Source organism: Calypte anna, chromosome 3 (genome assembly GCF_003957555.1).
Source record: "Calypte anna isolate BGI_N300 chromosome 3, bCalAnn1_v1.p, whole genome shotgun sequence".
NCBI classification, from domain to species: Eukaryota; Metazoa; Chordata; class Aves; order Apodiformes; family Trochilidae; genus Calypte; species Calypte anna.
This window is the reverse complement of record NC_044246.1, coordinates 112,830,547-112,849,242: the sequence shown is the minus strand read 5'-3', so window position 1 is coordinate 112,849,242 and position 18,696 is coordinate 112,830,547. Positions and strand designations below refer to the sequence as shown.

The window sequence follows — 18,696 nt, the reverse complement described above, 5'->3', positions numbered from 1 at the left end:
CCTAGGGAGTTCAAAACAGAAAGCAAACACACCCAGGGAACAGTACTGCAAATCCTCATGGAGCAGTTTCATTTATGCCACCTTAAGGACCAAGCTCTGGAACGTGATGGAAAGGGATCATGAGAGTTCATGGGTGCAATGAAATGAAATTGCTGAGAGCTGGAGAGCCTGAGCAATGCATTTTTTTGCTCTGTGCAAACTCCACAGATCTCTGATCCATGAAGAAATGGAGAGGGAGGCAAAAAAATAAAAGAAGAAAGAGAACAATTATGCTGCCTCTGGCTTTCCCTGTGGCTGCTTAGCAGCAGACAGTGGCCAGAAGAGGACAATGCAGCTCCAAATGACATTACCTCCTGCCTGTATTTGGATGGGGAAATCTGGGTGCTTAAGAAGGAACAGTCTGTGACTTTTTGCCAGAACCTTGACCCAATAGCTCAGTGTTCAGTGAGGGGAAAAAGGAAACCTGCACAGCAGCCACCAACCAACTGCTGCATTGCTCAAGGGATTAGCAAAAAGTGTGCACAAACTTCAGGGAGCCCTTGCAAGCAGCCACAACTGCAAACAACATTAAGTTTATCAATAAACTAACAAACACCCCACTGGATTCTGACCCTGAAGAGGCAAAAAACACTTTATAAACTTACTTTCAGTTTTGAAAGACATACAGAGGAAACAAGAGAAATTATGTGGGACAGTTCCTGGGTGGGCAAAATCTACTCCCTCAACTGTTGCAGTGTTGATTTGCATTCAATCCCAGTTTTTTGTGCTTTGTATTGATCTGACAGCAAGGGAGCTGAGGAGATCCATGGCATATTTAGCTAATGGGAAGCTTTAATCAAGGGGGATTTGATGGTGCAACCTTACCTAAAACCTTTGAGACCTCTGAGAGACCTCTTGGACTTGAAGTCCTCAAATGCTTATTTCAAGTCCAAGCTAAGATGGGCTCATTGAGGCTGATGGCCTCCTCCCAAGCTCTTACCTTTCAAGCCAAACCATTTGACTTGTAACAAAGGTTCAGACTGTTTTTCAGTGTCACACAAGACAGGACAGTTCTTTATTCATTTAAATTTTTTTCTAACTTCCCAGTTCAACCAACTCTATTTTTGTAGTTTAGAGAGCAGCACTCAGAAAACAGATTTGACATTTTTCTCTCTCCTACCAATAACTTTAAAGCCTACAGCAGATTCACTAAAATTATAAACACACAATGGCAAGAACAAATCCTTCAAACTCTTTAATTCAAGACACTCCACTGAAGTATATTTTACAGCCATTTTTTTCCAGTGAAGAATCCCCAGTGAAACCCTATTTGTTCTTCACAAGCTCCCTTGCCATTCTGCCTCACATTTATACAGCTACAAACCTACTTCCACTGCCACCCATGATCTCCTAGCACATTCTTCCCCCTGTTCCTCTCCTCCCAAACTTCATCATGGCCTCGAGTGATGTTACAGAACAATTTTCAAGAGTACTGCACAGTGAACAAAGTGTCAAACAAATCCCAGGTATTTCAGAAATTTCCATTTCATTTCAGCCCCATCATCCCCTCTAACTAAAAGAGACTCCAGAGACCTCTGAACCAACAGGGCAATACTTGCAATGTATTAATTAATGCTTTTTCAGGTGTTATTTCAAGGCCAGGTTGGAGCAGGCTTTGAGCAACCTTGTCTAGGTGAGAAGCATCCCTGCCCATGGCAGGGATGTTGAATCAGATGATTTCTAAGATCCTTAACCCTTTCTATGATTGTCTTTTCCAAAGAATTCTTCTGGAGCCATTAGTCATGTTGCAGAGTACATCAGTCATTTTATATACTGATCTAGCAGGCCTACTCTCTGCAAGTGGAAAATGCCACTGAATACAAAAATAAAATAAAATAAATGCACAAACCTGGATCTCATGACACAAAGTTGGAGAAAAGTCTGTGCATTAAATATTTATCAGGGTTTGAGCCATCTTTGAAGCCTGTGTTCAAAGATGAGCAAGGCTTTGCAGCTGTTCAGCCTTCCCCAGTTCTTGTCAAAAACAAAAGCAGTTTGCTGAGACTGCCCAGTTCCTGCTCAGTGTCAAGATTTTCTTCTGGAGATTCATGGAACTTTCAGTAGAAACCAAACTGATTTACTTTGTGATGCCTGTTGCTTAACGAAGAGTAAAGTAAGAAAATGGAGATTCCTAACTCCACAGCCCTTACATCACAGTGATTCATCAAAATCAGTATAAAATTCACTCTTGTTTTCTAACAGCTCAAAGCACAGCCCTCCACATGCAGCCCTCAGGTAGGAGCAACAGGAGTTTCACAGGCAGATGACCCCTTGGCTTTTGATGGGCAAGTGGTAAGCTCAGCAGCAGGAAGACATTTAAATATGGTTTTGTTAAAAGGGATAAAATGTCAGGGAACAAGAGAAAGGTGAAGCCTCTTTGTTTACCTGTGCCTTGAGACTCTTCTGTCGCTTCCCAAATATGCAGGAGAGATCATCTGCACTTCTCAAGGACAGATCTTTACCTGAAAGTGTAAAGAGGAGGGAAAAAAACCCACCAAAATCTTCAAATCTGGTCACTGTGATGATAACAGGTTGTTTCCCCCCACCTGATAATGCAATTGTAAGATGAAGCAAAAAACTTGCTCTTTGCTAAAAGGGTAAGAGAAGCTGCAACTACCTGCACACAAGGAAAATTCTAGGAGAAGCTGCACATCTTGGGGTTATCACAAGAATTCCCCATTTCTAACAAAGTGAGGGAATTAAAGATTCTCTGTAAAGTGAGGAAAAAAAAAATCCATCTCTCCTCAGTGGGGGCTTTTGATTCATGAAGCAAAACCTCCATCTCTGCAACACATTGGACTATTTCAACTTAAAACAATTTTAAGAGTGAAGCAAAGATTTCTCTGAGTTCCTGCAGGACCATTATTCCCACCTGACTGTTGTGTGGCTGGATAAGTATCAAACATGGAGCAGGGAGGGGGAAAAACAAGGGTGCAGTGTGATATTCTGAAATGTTGGCAAGTTTAGTCAATTCCACAAAGCAGAAGCCTTTATGATTTGTCCACAGATTGTTTCAGAAAACTCTTTTTGAAGAAAAGTCAGCAAAAAGTCAACTTATTAGGAGTTTACTGGGTTCCTGCTCCACTTGACTGATTCCAAAATCACTGAGCTCAAAATAAAACTTAAGCACTTGTAAGGGACAAAAAAAATTAATAAAAATCTGACTATTCCATCTGTTTTTTTTCTTTTCAGGATCTGCCCTCAGTGGGTAGGCAGACACATCAACATACAGGAGAAAGTGCTACCCAACTTTCTGGTACCTCACTGGGCAGTCAAAGGAAGCTGGCTGAGGCTGGTGGCTGTTTCCAGCTTTAACTTGGCCAAAGCTTGAAACATGAGACCTATTCCTCCATTCCTAGTGCTCCTCCTCTCACTCTAAGCTTTCTCTCCATGCCTTCACCCCACTTCAAATGTATCCTCCTCCTTGTTTTGCATTCTCTAATAAAAAAACCCAACTCAGCTGATGGTCCAGCATCACAGTGGAACAGTTACTAGAAAAGCAGCTGAAATCACTGCCTTAATCTCATCTTGGTGTGTATTTCCTCAATCCAAAGGTGGTTGCTAAGGTTATGTGTGGTGCCCACGTTCCTCCAGCAGTGAGGCCACAAAACACCCCAAGAAACGGAAGCTGCATTTTCTGTCCTTGCTGCTCCCTTCTCCAGCTTTTGTGTGAGCTCATCTTGTTTAGTCTAAAAGGAAGCAGGACTGGACTTTAACAACAAGGGACACAACAACATTAGCCTTTCTCAAATAACTTTTCCTCTTTCCTTGAAAAAAAAAGGCCAATTTCCCTGTTGTAGACCACAGAGGGTTCAATCAAGCAGGGGTCTGGCTCATAGAAACCCTTCAGCCAATTATGGAATATTAACAGGAAAGCCTTGCTTGTACTTTACATGCTCAAAAAGCACTTCTTTATTCCTCTATATTAAAAGGTCAAATTCAAATCCAAAGAAATCCTTTTTGCTACTAGTTCAAACTGGTCATGGCTTCTGGACTTGTAAGCCTTGAAACAATTTGTTTAAAAGTGGCAGGGCTGTGTTAACATGGTTGACTTCTAAGCTGAATTATTTTATCAGAAAACCCAAGCCCTGATACCAGAATTGGGTCTCTAGTCAGGCACCAATTACTTTTGATTTAACACAGGTATCTGTTGTTAGAAAACATCCCACAGAGCCACAAGGCCAATAAATGAGCTGTATATGGAGCCTGATCCTATCCTGACACACATACATGCCCACAGCATGTGCATGAGGCTGACTGGGGGACACAAGCAACAGGAAATCATAGAATAATAGAATCATAGAATTGGCTGGGTTGGAAGGGACCTCAGAGATCATCGAGTCCAACCCTTGAACCACCGCTGCACTTCCCAGCCCATGGCACTCAGTGCCACATCCGGTCTCTTTTGAAATATCTCCAGACACGGAGAATCCACTACTTCCCTGGGCAGCCCATTCCAATGCCTGATCACCCTCTCGGTAAAGAAATTCTAATATCTAACCTAAACCTCCCCTGGCACAACTTGAGACCCTGCCCTCTTGTCTTGCTGAGAGTTGCCTGGGAAAAGAGCCCAACCCCCCCTGGCTCCAACCTCCTTTCAGGGAGTTGGAGAGAGTGATGAGGTCTCCCCTGAGCCTCCTCTTCTCCAGCCTCAACACCCCCAGCTCCCTCAGCCCTTCCTCACAGCAATTCTGCTGGATCCCTTCACAGCCTCCTTGCTCTTCTCTGGACCTGCTCCAGCACCTCAATCTCCTTCCTGAGCTGAGGGGCCCAGAACTGGACACAGGACCCAAGCTGTGGCCTCCCCAGGGCTGAGCACAGGGGCAGAATCCCTTCCCTGGACCTGCTGGCCACGCTGTTTCTGATCCAGGCCAGGATGCCATTGGCCTTCTTGGCCACCTGGGCACACTGCTGGCTCCTCTTCAGCTTCCTGGCAATCCAGACTCCCAGGTCCCTTTCTGCCACTCTGTGCCCAGCCTGGAGCTCCCCATGGGGTTGTTGTGGCCAAAGTGCAGGACCCGGCACTTGGAATGTTGAACCTCATCCCGTTGGAATCATCCCAACTCTCCAGTCTGTCCAGGTCCCTCTGCAGAGCCCTCCTGCCTTCCAGCTGATCCACACTCCCCCCAGCTTAGTGTCATCTGCAAATTTGCTGATGATGGACTCCATCCCCTCATCTAAATCGCCAATGAATACAGCAAGGGATTGACCAGTGCTCAGGAGCCCACACCAGGGATGGCTGAAATAATGTCACTGCTCCAAGAAAAAAATTACCAAACTCCATAAGTTCTTGAGAAGAGTTTTTCTGGCCACCAACCGCTGTCCTCGTTTGTCCAGTAAAGCACCAGATAGATCTAAGAGGGTTTTCCTCTTCCTGCATTCAGGTTTAATCTGATCACTGATCTTATCCACATGATCTCTTAGCAAGGGTTACTGGAGATTGCAGAGGATAGTGTGGTGCAGATGCTCAAGGAACTCTCTGAGCACCTTTGCCTCCCCCTCCAATCCCCTGCCCACGCACAGATCATTCAGAATATTCACTGCTCCTTTATTCAGCTCATGGTTCCTTCAGAGAGAAAACTGCTTTATTCAACAATATCAGCCTAAAGTCATCCAAAATTGTTCAAAATAAAGAGGGACAGTGTATTATAGCTTTAAGTAAGTTGCTGCAGGGGGTATTTCTAAGCCTAGATCTTACTTGGCACATTTAGACCCCAGAAGGCAACAAATCACCTTGACACGTTTGGTTTATGGGTTTTTTTTTCCCCTAATCTTGGCTAGAGCTTATGAAACAACAAAACTCCTCTTACCTTTTGCAAACTTCATATAGTGGACACGTTTCTTGGAAGATTTGGATTTTTCTTCTAGACTGAAGGTCTTCTGATTATTCACTGGGGACTCTTAGGAAAAAAAAAACCAAAAAAAGAAAACTAAACAGGTTCCACCCTATTAGAGGCACTCTACCCACCACATTCAAACATGAGTGTATTTAACTTTCCCTCTCAAAACCAAACCTCAACAATATATCACAATATATTACTGAAGGCAGCAGGGTAGGTTTTGTCTGAGACATGTTACTACTTGACTTCTTTTTTTTGCCACATCCCTTTCCTTTCCCATTTCCAATCTGACACAATTTGCACAGGCAGATATGAGTACTCCAGGTCAAAGGCAAAGTCTCACTTAACACCATTTCTACTTTAAGAAAGGATTTATTGTGCTGTTACAAAATATCTCCAGTGCCAGAGTCTGAGAAAGATGCATGAAATAGTACAAACTAAAATGCTGAACCTGACTGGGTAGAAAGAAAAGGGAGAAAAAATTAAATCACAGGCAGGATTTCCACTTCTAATGCCACCAAAGTGCCTCTATCTGGACACTATCTGTGTAAGGAAATTCAAGTGGTGGTAGAGTTTTTCTGACCCTGAGGCCAGCTAGAATAAACTGCCACATCCATATTACTTAATTCTCCTAGAAGAGGGGCTGCAGCTAAACTGTCCACTGGGAACGAGCTCTGGAGTTGGCCAAGTCCCAAATTTACTCAGGAGTTGTTTGGGAGAAGATTAGTTTGTGCAGGTCAAAACCAGGTGAAAGAATAGTCTAAATATTTAACAGTAGAGATATCAAATTCCTGTGCTGTTGCAGGATATTTTGCTGGTACAGACATACCCTTTACATCCAGAGAGCCTGGTAATTTACAAGAAATTTTCAGAAGGAGTTAACCTGCTGTCCAGAGTTTATTAGTCCTGTCCTGAAAAGAAACAGGCACAAGATTCTGTACTCTGTAACCCTAGAAAAAGCTACTCTGGTGAGATGTTTTTTTTTTCCTCCCAGTGGCAACAGAGATGGGTAGGGAAATCAACCCATAGCCTGAGGACCAACCTGAGTCACCTTCTTCACATGATCCCACCCCTGAAAGCTCCCCAGGCCAAGCTTTTCTGATATTGGAATTACAGCAGTTTGATAGGTACTGACCCCTGATGACAGAGTCATTGACCTAAAAATGAAATCTGCAGCCTGCAGTGGGAGAGCTGACTACCAGAAAGCAGTCTGAGAACTACTCATACTCTACTCTTCCTCTCTACTCTGAGATATACTCTTCTTCTACACACTAAGCTCTAACAAGAAGGGGAAGGACTAACAAACCCAGTGCTAAACAGAGTTTGCAGTCAACTTGAAAATCTTTTTATTAAAGAGTCTGTGGGGAAAACAAGCATCACAACTAAAATATCCTGACCAGAGATAAAGCTCTTTGAGTCTGCTCTCCAATCCCCTTGGACCAAGGGGACACTGCAAAGGATTTCCAGAGGGTTTCCTCCTCTTCATTCTTACAGCAAAAGGGGCAGCAGCACCACCTTGTGCCTTAAAGGAGGAATTTCAGCTGCTGAAACGTGCTGGCACTTGATCTGAACTTGTAGGTATATACTGGCAAATCCTCTGAGCAAGCACTGCAGAATATTAATGTGCTTTTTAAAGCAATTTAGTATTAGCAATAAAGCCACGTGTCATTTCTACAGCAAATCTGACAGAGATGAACATTCCAAAGCATGATACAGACCCAGCCAGCATGATGCTGCTGCATTTTATGAATGGAAAAGGGGTCACACTCATCATCCCTTAGTAGTGCAGTAAGAGACAGGAATCAAAACTCCTCTTTAGGTGTTCAGCTATTAAAAAAATTAAAAAAAAAAGCAGAAGAAAGCTAAAACTATGTAGATCAAGGGTATCTGAATGTTGGCATACTAACCACCAAGGGGCCCTTCCTTTCCAACCTTTAATTGCAAAGCAACTCTGGCAACTCCACTACTTCTTTAAGAACAATGAAGTTTTTCAGCTGACTTTTAATGCAATTTGAGTCTGGATGATGGCCAATAATGTAACACTTGATCCTGTAGCACAGCTGCAGAGTGATCTGCATGAGTTCTGCCAGCTTCAAGAACGGCCACAAAACCAAGTTGAAGAGCAAGGCTTGAAGTCTGCAAAAATCACCCAAGGTGGCACTGACCAGGAGTTTTCAACAGGAGCTCAAATTGGTCCTGAGTGATTGAAAAGTTTTGTCCCAGCTCCTGAAAAGATCAAGTTCAGATGATCCAGGGAATAACTACACAGATTTAGGAACAGGACAGCCTTGCTCAATGAACCTGCCTCTGTGCTGACTCACTGTGTCCCTGGGCAAGTCATTTCAGCTCTCTGCTCATCAGCTTGCAGGTTTCCCACCAGTTACACCTAACTGAGCTTCCCAGGGCTCAAGTTGGAACTTGGGGAGGATTTAGTTATAAAGGTAGAAAGGAACTTCTGGAATTTCCCCATGATATGCTATCCAACCTCTCGAGGACTTCAGCTACAGAACTCTGCACTCTTTGGCCTCAGACCACAACAAGGGCTCCAGTGCACAAGAATAAATTACACAGGAATTAAAATACTGCATCAGGTTCAGAATTTGAATGCTGGTTTGCAAAGAGCAGAAATCAAGTTTGATCCTTGCCATCTGATTTTCAACCTCTTTCTACCTTTCCTCTCCTAGAAACCCTTCTGTGCTCAGCTGTTGAGGATGAATGAACAGTAGTTAAATTTATTAAGCTGGCAACTCTGTCACTAGCAGGAGGAGGAGAGGCTGCTGTGTCCTAGCAGAAGCCCTCAGTTTAACAACACTCCACAGAGAAGTGTTAAGATCCATGAGTAGATTTTAAACTGGACAGACAAGCCAGTCTAACTATACCACTTGGAACGTACAGTTCTCTCTGTAAGCTCACACCCACCAGTTCAGCATAACTTCATTTTTTACAAATCAAACTAAATTAAAAATTAAAAGGCTTTATAAATAGCCCTTTTGGGAAAGCTGTGGAGTTTCCCCACTTGTGTGTCCTACATCAGGGCTCCACAAATCACTTTATACCATGCTCCAACCAGAGATGCAGAACTCTTGTGACAAAAGTTAAGCAGCAGCTCTCTGAGGACAGGAAAAGCAGGTATTGAAGGGATCACCAGAGCATGGAAGTGACAGTTCATTAGTAAAAGAAAGGCAGGCAAATGGATTGCAGTGGTGGATGACTGTGTTGTCAACCTTCACACTGGCTCTGGTTGCTTTATGAAGAAACAAGTGGTGCTGTTGTACATCCCCCAAAAAATGTCCCTCAGGTTGTGGTCCTGGATAAAATAAACAAGTTCTAAATGTTATCACAGAATCATAGAATCGACTGGGTTGGAAGGGACCTCAGAGATCATCAAGTCCAACCCTTGATCCACTCCCCCCGTGGTTCCCAGCCCATGGCACTCAGTGCCACATCCAGGCTCTTTGGAAAGATCTCCAGACACGGAGAATCCACTACTTCCCTGGGCAGCCCATTCCAATGCCTGATCACCCTCTCCAGAAAGAAATTCTTTCTCATCTCCAACCTAAACCTCCCCTGGCACAACTTGAGACCCTGCCCTCTTGTCTTGCTGAGAGTTGCCTGGGAAAAGAGCCCAACCCCCCCCTGGCTCCAACCTCCTTTCAGGGAGTTGGAGAGAGTGGTGAGGTCTCCCCTGAGCCTCCTCTTCTCCAGGCTGAACACCCCCAGCTCCCTCAGCCTCTCTTCTTAGGATATGTGCTTAAGTCCCTTCACCAGCCTGGTTGCCCTCCTTTGGACCTGCTCCAACACCTCAATCTCCTTCCTGAGCTGAGGGGCCCAGAACTGGACACAGGACTCAAGCTGTGGCCTCCCCAGGGCTGAGCACAGGGGCAGAATCCCTTCCCTGGACCTGCTGGCCACGCTGTTCCTGACACAGCCCAGGATGCCATTGGCCTTCTTGGCCACCTGGGCACACTGCTGGCTCCTCTTCAGCTTCCTGGCAATCCAGACTCCCAGGTCCCTTTCTGCCACTCTGTGCCCAGCCTGGAGCTCCCCATGGGGTTGTTGTGGCCAAAGTGCAGGACCCGGCACTTGGCCTTGTTGAACCTCATCCCGTTGGGATCATCCCAACTCTCCAGTCTGTCCAGGTCCCTCTGCAGAGCCCTCCTGCCTTCCAGCTGACCCACACTCCCCCCAGCTTGGTGTCATCTGCAAATTTGCTGATGATGGACTCAATCCCCTCATCTAAATCATCAATAAAGATATTGAACAGAACTGGGCCCAACACTGATCCCTGGGGGACACCACAGCCGCCATTTTGATGCAGCCCCGTTCAGCACCACTCTCTGGGCCCGGCCCTCCAGCCAGTTCCTAACCCAGCACAGGGTGCTCCTGTGCATTCCCCTACAAAAAGCATTTCACAGGGGCCTGAGAGGAAAACCAGTCCACCAAGATCTACACGTCCAAGCAGACAAATCGTGTGCAGGGTTGGATGGCAACACCTCCCTTGGCTCCTGCTGATTTGGGGGAAGAAAGGGAAGAGGGAGGAGTTGTCAGCTTCAGCAAGAAGACCAGCAGCAGCCCAAAGGACTGGGCATCAGTCAAGTCAGCCTTGGTAAACAAAGAAGGGAAACTCTGCTAAGCTGAGCAAAGCATGAACCTACCTGTTTCACCCTGTCCATGACAATCATTCAGCTGAGCCAGAAGCTGGTTGAAGTCATCCTGATGAGCAATCCAGTTGTCCTGTAAATGTCACCCACATGAATACAAAGCAAGTGTTCAGCACTAATAGAGGCTGTGGCAAAACACAGACTCTCCATTCTATGAAGCACTTTCATTTTATATATGCCCAATCTCTGCTGGTGGGAGGGACCCTCAGAAGCTCCACAGGGGGCAATGCTGACAAGAGCTCACTTCAGTCACTCTGATGTGCAAAAATGATAAGGGTTGGGTTTAGAACTCCTTAAACAACAGAGCTGCTGTTGGCTCTCTGTGTCTCCCCCATTTACAGGAGAAGTTTTCAAAAGTTGGAAGGATTTTTTTTTTCCCCCCAGCAAGAATATTACTAATGATGTTGATTATGAGAGAAGCATCTTTAGGGCCATGTTGTGCTCTGCTGATCTATCTGAACCCCAGCCAAAGGTGACTGTGTCAGGAAGAGGGACAGAAGGCATAAAGCTGAGCAAGGCAAAAAACATGGGCAGAAAGTATTTCAGTGATTTGCCTGGAAGCAAAACCAAATCTCTGAATAATCTGCTCCCAGAATTCACTGTGACCTCTCCAAGCAAGTTCTTACTCCTAAAATACCCAACAAAGCAGAACCAAACTCCTATTAAGAGTTTCTGCAGAGGCATTTGTGTAGGTACATGCTGCCACCAGATGTGACCACAGATTTTGGTAAAGTACCATCCCAAAGACTGTCCTGAAGCTGAAATGAGAGCCATTTCCTTACCTGGATCTATTGCTCACCTCATGATTGATGGTTGCTCCTAACCCCAGTGTGTTGTTTTTCACCTGAACCTTGATGTGTTCTGTATTTCCTTGTTCCTGAGCCCCAAGGCCCTAAGGGAGGATTTAAGGGTAAAAAAATGTAAGGATTTTTCAGCAGTGACCAAGCAACTGGAGCTTTTGTACTGTAAGACAGTTTGCAATGAAAAAGAACAAGAACCCACAACTTACTATTTATTTGCTTGCCTTAACTGAATTAATTTCCAGGCATTAGTACACACAAGGTACTAAGGTTTTTTTAAATTTACTACTTAAGCCTCCAGCAAAGTATTATTAACACTAAAATAGCAACAACATTAAGTAGCTGGGTGATTAATCAGGAGGCCACCTGACATTCCTAGGCAAGCCCTAAGTGTTTACAATTCCAAAACAAGACACAAGAACATGCCTCTTATGAAAAATACCTCCTTCAGTGGGAAGGCAGCTGAGTAAGAGACAGGAGTTAAGACTTGATGATCCTGAGGGGTCCCTTCCAACTTGGAATATTCTGTGATTCCATGAGACAGATGCCACGGAGAATGCAGAGCACAGAAAAATATTATAGAGGGGGAAGGAAGAGGGGAAGAGGCAGGCTGGAGCTAGCAGGATATTAACAACTTCTTCCATCTCACACTAAGAAGCTGATGAAGACATTGGAGCAAACAAGTGTCAGGTTTGTCTACCCTAAAGATACACTCATACAAGTCTGGGAAAAAACATTTCAGCCCTCTATTCTCTTCCTTAGCTGGATGATCAGGAGAAAAAGAAGACTGAGCATTTGGTTTAAAACCTTGTTCTTGGTATCTACTTGCTTTTTCCCTAATCTGTCACCAGTAATAAATCACCAGCTCAGTGTGGGGTTTTAAGAAACATGTATGTGGTGGAGCAGTGGGGAGAAACCCTGTGGATAGATCCTGGGCATAGCTCATATCTGAAGCAATGAGGCATATTTTGAAAAGGCTGCTGGCTCTTAGGATTCCAGCAGTGTTTATTTGGTCAGCTGGGTGGAAAAATCACCTTGAAACTTCTGCTAACCAAAAAGTCTGGACAGAAGCAGGACAGTTGGCTACACACCCTGCTGTGACCCAATTCCAATAAAACTGATAGCAGGAGTAGTGCAAGCAGCTTCATTTTGCTGCACAAATGGGCTTTTCCCCATTAATTTGATCAAGTTAAGGTTCCATTTGTCTGAGCTTATAGTGGAATGGAGATATAAATCCTTCTTGTACAGCTGTAATTGCTGTAAAGGAAGATCCCAAGTAGGAAATGCTGGAAAGATGAGGGAGATCACAGATAAAAACAACCCATGGCCTTCCTTTCACACCCGTATTTTAACAGCTAAGGAGCTACCTGCAGTCAGAGAAGCTGGAAAATACAACCAGAACATTTAACAGCCTGTTTTCCAACTCTGGTTTCCACATCTACTTTAATCTTACACACATAAACCACCTATGCACACAATTAACATAAAAAGACAGTGTTTGAGCTTTGTACTTTTTAACAGTCTGGTTTCTAGTGAAGCCAATTCCAGTTTCTTGACTTCAGCAGCTTTGGAATCAGGTATCACTGCTTGTTTGGGGAATGAGAAGCAATAAAAAGCCAGATTTCTATGTGCTAACTATAAGAAAGCTGAGGCAACAGAAGGCTACACTGAGAAATCCAAGAGCAGGATAATTTTTCTGAGTTTAAATGCAATCACAGAACTCAAGAATGATCCTAATTTCATTCCTTTCTCCAAAAAAAGGCTGGGAGAGGAAATCTAGAAGAATTCAGTGAGTTGTGGTGGGAGGTCTGTGTGTCTTTGCTTTACTTAAGATGCTGATGTGCATAGAGCCCCCACATCTCTGCTTTTTGGCCATGTGAGGATCAGATGAGAAGCAACCTTTAAAAAGGTTCAAGATTAAAAAAGGGTAAAGCAAACCCTGGAGTTGCTTCAGTGAGGGCATAAAGGCACCTAAAAGCCTTTAATCATCACCTGATTTAAGGTGCCAGCTCCTCCTCTTACCAGGGGACATTCCCTTGTCAAAGAAGGGAGAAAACCTGGAGAGCAGGACAGGCATGAGCAACCAAGCACCTTTGTGACAACCTCCAGAAACAAAACACTGCTCAGATTCTCTCCAGACTTAAAAAGAATAAAACAACAAGAGAAAAACATGGCACTATTAAACACCAAGAATCCCCCAGCAGTCTTCCACCTTCCAGCTACACAATTCTTCTTTTAGGTCTTACCTTTCCTTTAGACCAGCCCATCTTTTCCAGCATCTTCTGGCCAAATTTAGATTCATCTTTACTCCAAGCACTATTCCGTGGATCCACAGACCACTTCTGCTTTCTACGGGCTGCAGCAGGAAGGAAAAATTCAAACAACTTTATATTTCCTTTATACTTCTTTTATATTTCTTTATATGTTCTTTTTACCAACTCAAGAAAAGCTTTTCATTGCAAAAACAAAAATCAAACAGAACCTGGACCAGATCAAACATGTCCTGGAGTAAGAAAAGCAGCAATATATTAACACCCAGGTAAAAAATTGAGCTGAGGACTTAAGCCCAACCTGTGCTGTTCAAATGATACTAGAGATAGTAACACAACTCTGGGCAAGCAGCACCACCCAGTGGACAAAACCATCAGTTCCTTGGGTAATTTTTCACTTGCTGTCCTGCTTTGGGCCAGGATAAAGGGGATTTTCTGTCTTGTACTTTTGCTTCCAGCTCAGTCTCTTGTCAGGAGCTGCACTTGCTGAAATGAACAGCAAGTTTCTCAGGCAGTGTCTGCTGCTGGGACTGATCCCACTCCATGGTTATAGTTACAGCTGGGAATGGGCTGCAGAACCAAGGAACTGCTCAGCTCTGAGGAACATTTGGCCCTCCAGAAGGAGAAAAGGAGTAAAAAGGTCCCACCTGAAACCCTCCCTTAGGGAGAAATGGACAAGAGAAATGACCAAACTTGACCAAACAGAGTATTCCATCCCATACACCTCATACTCAGGAGAAATTTGAGGGATCACCAGGCTCAAACCCCTTCCTGCTTCCCCTTCTTCACCTGTCCCTTTTTTTTTTGGCATCCTGGGAGGATTCCATCCCTTCCTCTGCCTGTGCTCCTGATCCATGCCAGCCTGAATCTGTGTGTTCCTGCCTCCAGCTCCCAACTGCTGCTGACCCCAGGATTCCAGCCTGGACTTTCCCAGGGCTGCCCTGCAGCCTCAGTGGGGATGGGAGAGTTATTGGGGGAAAGGGGGGAGGAACCTGGGATCAATTTTCCTGTATATTTGTATAGATTTAGTCATTTTTCTTATTTCTCATTACTGTTTCATTAAAGCTGTGTAGTTTAGTTTCCAGCCCATCAGTCTCTCTCCCTTATTCTCTCTCCTTTCTTTATCAGGAAGGGGAAGGGGATTAATAGAGAGCATCTGTTATTTGATTTAATTGCCAGGCCAGTGTTAAACCCTGACACTTGGCTACCTTACAATTAAAAAAAATAATTACTAAAACCCTTTTACTAAGACTAACTCAGTGTTCAACTGAGTTTCTGAAAGTTCCCTGTCTGCTCAACCCCCTGCTTGCTGTGTGTCCAAATGTGGTGAAATGCAGCATGGAAAGACATAAACAGGTGAAGTTTCTCCAAAAATTTTGGGAAAAAATATATTGGACTCAGAATGGATTTTATTTTCATTTGAAGCTATGAAACCCATCATTAACATAGGCTTTTTTTTCCCTGATAAGCACTAATACAATATGCAATTTATTATAGTTAAGTGAAAATAAAAAGAATTTTTTAAAAGGTGAAAAATAGAGGATTAGAAGATAAAACTTTGGCCTTTTCTCCAATAAATTTTAAATTCCCACCACACAAGCACAGAATGATCAAACTTCTCCTTTCTCAGTTTAGTTCACAGCACCATGAAAGCTGGAAGGATTTATCAAGAAAATCTTGATAAAAGATGATACAATGATATGAATCTTGATAAAAGATGATCTCATCTTTTGGAGGAGAAAAATGACAGAAAACTTGGGCTGGGGGAGGTGTCCCTGCCCATGCAGGGGGTTGGAACTGGATGAGCTTTAAGGTCCCTTCCAACCCATTCCATGACCTCCTGCTTTAAGCAGGTTCTCCAGGACTGTGTCCAGTTTGGGTCCAAATATCTCCCCAGCCTCTCTGAGCACTTTGTTCCAGTGTTTGGACACCCATCCCATAAAAAAAAAGATGGGATTTGTTGTGTTCCACTTGGCACTCCTTGTTCTTTGTCCTGAGTAACACTCAGGAATTACTTTTTAAGTCCAATTAATTCCCTCCTGCAACTTTTTGGGGGGGATAAATTAAAAAAAAAAAAAAAATCCTCAGAACTTGATGTGGAGCTTCTAAGAAAAACTCCCATGTGTAGCATGGCAGCTGAAGATGCAAAGGTATGAACTCTGGGAATGGGGCTCTCAGGAACTGGGCTTGTTTTCAAACATTTCACTTGAGAAATGCTTATAAAACATTAAAAACACAGAAGCAGGTTGTGCAGAGAGGTGAGAGCTGCCCCATCCTACTGGAAACATTCCAGGTCAGGTTGGATGAAGCTCTGAGTGATCTGATTTAGCTGCAGATGTCCCTGCTCACTGCAGGGGGGTTGGGTGAGGTGACTTTTAAAGCTCCTTTTCACAACCAAACTATTCTGTGATTCCTGAAAGGTGCCAAGAACAAGTAAAATAAAGAAGAAATGTTGAAAAAAGAAATGGCACCAATAAAGTCTGTATTTAAAAAACAAATTAGAAAATTACACATGTAACTGTACATGAAACTGTAATTTTGTTTTTCTTGATTCACATCTGTCTTTTTCACTGGAAGCCACATTTTCTAATTAGTCTTTTCACTTCCATCATTTATTGATATTAATTATACTTAATTCCATTTGTTCTGCAGTTAACCAAATAAACTATGCCCTCATGTTACAAGTGTCCTGACACTCACAAGCTTATCCAACCCCCTAATGATATCAGTGATCACAGAATGATAAAATTATAGGATACACCAAGTTGGAAGGGAACATCCAACAGGATCATGGAGCCCAACTCCTGTCCCTGTGCAGGGCACCCCCAGGATCACCCCATGTGCCTGAGAGCATCATCCAAATGCTTATAGAATCATAGAATGGGCTGGGTTGGAAAGGACCTCAGAGATCATCAAGTCCAACCCTTGATCCACTCCCCCCGTGGTTCCCAGCCCATGGCACTCAGTGCCACATCCAGTCTCTTTGAAAATATCTCCAGACACGGAGAATCCACTACTTCCCTGGGCAGCCCATTCCAATGCCTGATCACCCTCTCCAGAAAGAAATTCTAATATTCAACCTAAACCTCCCCTGGCACAACTTGAGACCCTGCCCTCTTGTCTTGCTGAGAGTTGCCTGGGAAAAGAGCCCAACCCCCCCCTGGCTCCAACCTCCTTTCAGGGAGTTGGAGTGATGAGGTCTCCCCTGAGCCTCCTCTTCTCCAGCCTCAACACCCCCAGCTCCCTCAGCCCTTCCTCACAGGAATTCTGCTGGATCCCTTCACAGCCTCCTTGCTCTTCTCTGGACCTGCTCCAGCACCTCAATCTCCTTCCTGAGCTGAGGGGCCCAGAACTGGACACAGGACTCAAGCTGTGGCCTCCCCAGGGCTGAGCACAGGGGCAGAATCCCTTCCCTGGACCTGCTGGCCACGCTGTTCCTGACACAGCCCAGGATGCCATTGGCCTTCTTGGCCACCTGGGCACACTGCTGGCTCCTGTTCAGCTTCCTGGCAATCCAGACTCCCAGGTCCCTTTCTGCCACTCTGTGCCCAGCCTGGAGCTCCCCATGGGGTTGTTGTGGCCAAAGTGCAGGACCCGGCACTTGGAATGTTGAACCTCATCCCATTGGAATCAGCCCAACTCTCCAGTCTGTCCAGGTTTCTCATCCTCCTCTGCTCCAGCCTCAACACCCCCACTTTCCTGAAGGAAAATTCTCTAACCTGTGTGTGCGACACATCACCGCCCCTCATCCCCGCTCCAAGGAGAGATATCAGAGCCCCGCAATCCCCCCCCCCAAGCACCGCGGGGCCCCTGGGGAGGGAACAGCGAGTGGGGTGGGGAGCACCCGGGGTTCCCGCCTCGCCCCGCTCTGAGGCGATGACTCCGAGCTCCTGAGCCACCCTCAGGGGAGCGCTCTGAGCCCCGAGCCCCCGCTCTGAGGGGAAACCCCTCACCCCCCCCGCCCGGCCCCGCTCTGAGGGAGCCTCCGGCGCGGTTCCTCCCCCCGGGGATCTGCACTCACGCTCCGCCAGCATCGCCATCTTGGGGACCTTTCTCTCTCTGCGGCGCGTAGTGAGGAAACGCCGCTCTAAAGCTCACATCCCCCCCCTCCATTGGGGACTTTTATAAGCGCGGACGCGGAATTTAGAAATCCGCATCAATGACTGCTCTAAAACTCTAAGTGTAAGCGAGAGGATTGGTCTCTTTTTAACAAAAAAAAAATAATTTAAATATGAAGAAATATCTTCAAACATTAGGAATGGATTTTTGTGTCTTGCGCGCCCTTGTCGACCGCTTTTCTTCTCGGATATTGAACAGGCAGCTTTATAAGCAGCAAAACATAAACGGCGCTTGCGCCCCAGGTTGCCACAGGGATCGGGGCCGCTCCGGGGGTGGGGTCGGGGCTGCCCCGGAGTCGCTAAAAACGCTGCGAAAATCGCTGCGAGCCGGGGTTGGGTTCCCAGAGGGTGTTTCAGGGACCCCAGAGGGGCAGTGGGTGTGAGGGAGTTCTTGGGGTGGGGAAGGGGCTGAGGTTTCAAAGGGCGGGGATGGATCATGGGGTGTGGGGATGGATCTTGGGGGGAGGAGGTGGATGCCCTGGCTGATCTGGGGTTTCCCCAAACTCTGTGCTCGTCGTGGGGGGAGGAGAAAAGAGGGAAGAGCAATGGGATGGCTTCCCAGGGTTTGGACAGCATCCCAGCTTAGAATCATAGAATGGGCTGGGTTGGAAGGGACCTCAGAGATCATCAAGTCCAACCCTTGATCCACTCCCCCCGTGGTTCCCAGCCCATGGCACTCAGTGCCACATCCAGGCTCTTTTTAAGAGATTTCTTGCAGCCCAGCTGGGCTTGTCAGGGTAACTTCAGGAAAATTTAAATTTTCCTGAAATTTTAAAATTTAAAAACTTCTCCTGGTTTTTAAAGATTGTGAGGTGAAGCCAGATCTGAGCCCCTCAGCCCCTCAGGAAGGAGATTGAGGTGCTGGAGCAGGTCCAGAGAAGAGCAAGGAGGCTGTGAAGGGATCCAGCAGAATTGCTGTGAGGAAGGGCTGAGGGAGCTGGGGGTGTTGAGGCTGGAGAAGAGGAGGC

The 18,696-nt window shown here is 45.4% G+C and overlaps 1 protein-coding gene across 1 annotated transcript in view; it reads right to left on the bottom strand.

Annotated features, from left to right (window-relative positions):
• The window catches only part of PINX1 (PIN2 (TERF1) interacting telomerase inhibitor 1), a 69,325-nt gene extending 51,665 nt beyond the window's left edge, over positions 1–17,660 (bottom strand). The window contains exons 1-6 of the mRNA XM_030447601.1: positions 17,632–17,660; positions 13,587–13,696; positions 11,340–11,432; positions 10,535–10,613; positions 5,850–5,939; positions 2,425–2,501 (exon numbers count right to left, since the gene is read on the bottom strand). Coding sequence (XP_030303461.1) covers positions 2,425–2,501; positions 5,850–5,939; positions 10,535–10,613; positions 11,340–11,432; positions 13,587–13,696; positions 17,632–17,650 — 468 coding nt within the window. The 5' untranslated portion in view covers positions 17,651–17,660. The remainder of the gene's footprint in view (positions 1–2,424; positions 2,502–5,849; positions 5,940–10,534; positions 10,614–11,339; positions 11,433–13,586; positions 13,697–17,631) is intronic.
• Between the last annotated feature and the right edge of the window lie 1,036 nt (positions 17,661–18,696).